At 39.8% G+C, this 2,698-nt stretch overlaps 1 protein-coding gene across 2 annotated transcripts; it reads right to left on the bottom strand.

The window, feature by feature from the left end:
* Positions 1-602: 602 nt before the first annotated feature.
* Positions 603-2,495, bottom strand: LOC108337571 (cytochrome P450 78A5). Of its 2 annotated transcripts, none has more exons than XM_017574130.2 (2): positions 1,417-2,495; positions 603-1,343 (listed from the first exon to the last, which is right to left on the bottom strand). In XM_017574130.2, the coding sequence occupies exons 1-2, from the start codon at positions 2,401-2,403 to the stop codon at positions 714-716; spliced, it is 1,617 nt and encodes a 538-aa protein (XP_017429619.1). In that variant the 5' UTR covers positions 2,404-2,495; the 3' UTR covers positions 603-713. The 2 variants fall into 2 exon arrangements, with proteins under 2 accessions (XP_017429619.1, XP_017429626.1); XM_017574137.2 differs by having other exon boundaries at positions 603-1,331.
* Positions 2,496-2,698: the final 203 nt, after the last annotated feature.

Genomic DNA, 2,698 nt, shown 5'->3' with positions numbered 1-2,698 from the left:
AGTTCCATCCTTGATAGTATGCAATACATTTAATAATAATGTACATAATTTATCATGATAATAGACAACTTGCATTTATAAGATAAGCGTAAATGAGTTTTTTTTTTAATAAATACATAAACAGAAAAGAAATGATAAGGTAAAATTAATTTATATATGAATTGAAAATATAAAAATAACATGAAAGAACTTCCCCAAATTGATTTTAGTTTTTAGAAAAATAAATTTCAATTTGTGTTCTTCTAAAAAGTAGTTATATAAAGTTAGTTTAAACTATGTAATTTAATAATATTAACATAAAAAATATACTTTAACCCATAGATTTGAATCGAAATCAGACTTTGACATGATTTTGATAATATTTTAAGAAGTTAACTTGTATATTTTAAATTAGTTTTAGTAAAAATTTTAATAAATTCTCTTTACGATCTGTACATTTCGAATAAAACTAAACATTAAATGATATCATAACAATTCATTAACTTACAATATACTCAACAAAAAGAATTGAAAATGATTGACTTTTAAAAAATGAAAACTATATACATGAATAATATTGTCATAGAAAAAAAATAATTTTTTGATGGATGAAAAAAGTGGAGTTATTATATGGGAAAGAAGTGGTAATTATTAAGAGGAGTAAAACTGTGGGATACTCCAACCCTTTAGGTTACAAAAGAAGGCTATGTTGGTTTGATTGATTGATTGATTGATCAAGGTGAATGGGTTACAGAAGGTCTTGGAACAACTTTGGTGATGAGAGAGCATTTCATTTTCATAGACAGTTCCAAGCACTCAGACAGATCCACACCGCAATCACAACTCATCCATTTCAGCTTTTGTAGCAACATAGCAACCCAAAGCTCAACGCTCGCCACACCCATGGCTTTCCCAGGACAAACCCTTCTCCCAGACCCGAAAGGTGCCAACCTCAGATCAGACCCCATCATTTGCACCTCCTCCGTCACAAAACGCTCCGGTTTGAACTCTTCCGGTTCAGACCACACTTCTTTATCATGACTGATGGCCCACATGTTAACCATAGCTGTGGTTCCAGCTGGAACAAAGTGGTTGCCAATTTCTGTGTCATGGATGGAATACCTCGCCCATGACAGAAGAGGACCCGGTGGGTGCATCCTCAGAGTTTCCTTCACTATGGCCCTCACGTAAGGAAGCTTCCCAAGGTCATCATCATTCACACTCCTCTCACACCCAACAACACTGTCTATTTCACTTTGAGCCTTCGCTTGGATTTCAGGGTGTACAACCATCCTCGCAAGAATCCATTCTACCAGTATTGCCACTGTATCAGTCCCCCTAAAGATCATTTCCTGAAATGCAAGCTTCGCCTTTTCAACTTCTATATCATATTCAATCCAAACAACATCAGAATCATTTAAATCGGAAAAAACTTACCCACAAAACAGCAACCATATCAGAGTGTTGAAGCCTGTTCTCTTTCTCCAAATCCAAAAGCACGTCGACAAAGTCGCCGGAGCTCTCACTATCCTTCGCCTTATCCTCACCTGCAGCAGCCCTCTTCTCCCTGTGCTCCGCTATGATTTTTCCCACAAAAACATTCACTCTCTCCACCAAACTCCTACACCTCTTCCTCACACCTTGCAAATCCAACCTACCCAAAAGTGGAAAGTGGTCACTCCAGTTAAACATCCCAAGTAATTCATACCCCTCACTCACCAACTCCTCAAGCTCACACCCATCACCACCCTCACCAAACACATAACTCTTCCCAAACACGCTCATCATCACGTTATTCAAGGACCCGAAATGCAACACCTTTCTCACCTCTACCTCACCATCTCTCCTCATCAGCTCCATGATGTCTTTCCCCATCTGGGCCCCAACTTCAGCCCGGAACTCGCCGGAGGCGGCGATTCTCTTTGGAGAGAACATGTGAGTGGCGGAAATCCTCCTCAGGTTCCTCCAGTACTCACCGTACGGGGCAAACCCCATTGCACGGTGGAAGAGGAGCTCGTAAGCAGACTCCTTGATAGGACGGTCGGCGAAAGCTGAACTGCTCAAAATCCCTTTGGCCGTGTCAGGATGAGAAGAGATGATGAAACGAGTAAACCCCACCGAGAATGCCATCAAAGGCTTGGCATCAAAGGTGTGAGCAAGCTTGGCAAGGACTCTGTGAGTAAGAGGCCCTGTGAAAGCAGAAAGAAGACCCACCACCGGAAAACCAGAAGGTCCGGGAATGGCAGGTTTGTTGGTGAGAGGATTTCCCTGTCTGAACTTGGAGAAAGCCCAAGCAAGACCACCAGGAACCAACCAGTAGCCAAAAATGGCGACAAGTGACATAACACCGATGAAAAGATCAAAAGTGAGCATGGTTGAGGACGCAGATAGCGGCAGAAAGAGAGAGGAGAGTTGAGATGACATCTTAGTTCTGAAAGGGTTGTTGGGAATGGATGAGAAAGAGGAAGGCAAAGAATGAGGCCCTTAAGAAGTTGAGTTCTGGTGAATGACCAAGAGTGTGAACCACCTTATATATAGATATATCATCCACCTCCGCTGCACCAACATGCAAACCTTTCTATATCACACACTTCTTTCTCATATATTCAAAAAATATTACACCACGCTCTGTTATAAATTATAAAAAATTGTTAATTGCCTGTAATATAATTTTATTTACATTACTATAATATTCATTATGTAAAATATAGTTTTTTTT

Source organism: Vigna angularis, chromosome 1, assembly GCF_016808095.1.
Source record: "Vigna angularis cultivar LongXiaoDou No.4 chromosome 1, ASM1680809v1, whole genome shotgun sequence".
NCBI lineage: Eukaryota > Viridiplantae > Streptophyta > Magnoliopsida > Fabales > Fabaceae > Vigna > Vigna angularis.
Note: the sequence above shows the minus strand (reverse complement) of the source record. Positions and strands in the feature narration are given on the sequence as shown.

Coding starts and splice junctions, on each gene's coding strand:
- LOC108337571 (XM_017574130.2), bottom strand. CDS start 2,403: ATGTCATCTCAACTCTCCTCTCTCTTTCTGCCGCTATCTGCGTCCTCA. Junction 1,344..1,416: donor ATATGGTTGCTGTTTTGTGG/GTAAGTTTTTTC, acceptor GAAAAGGCGAAG/CTTGCATTTCAGGAAATGAT.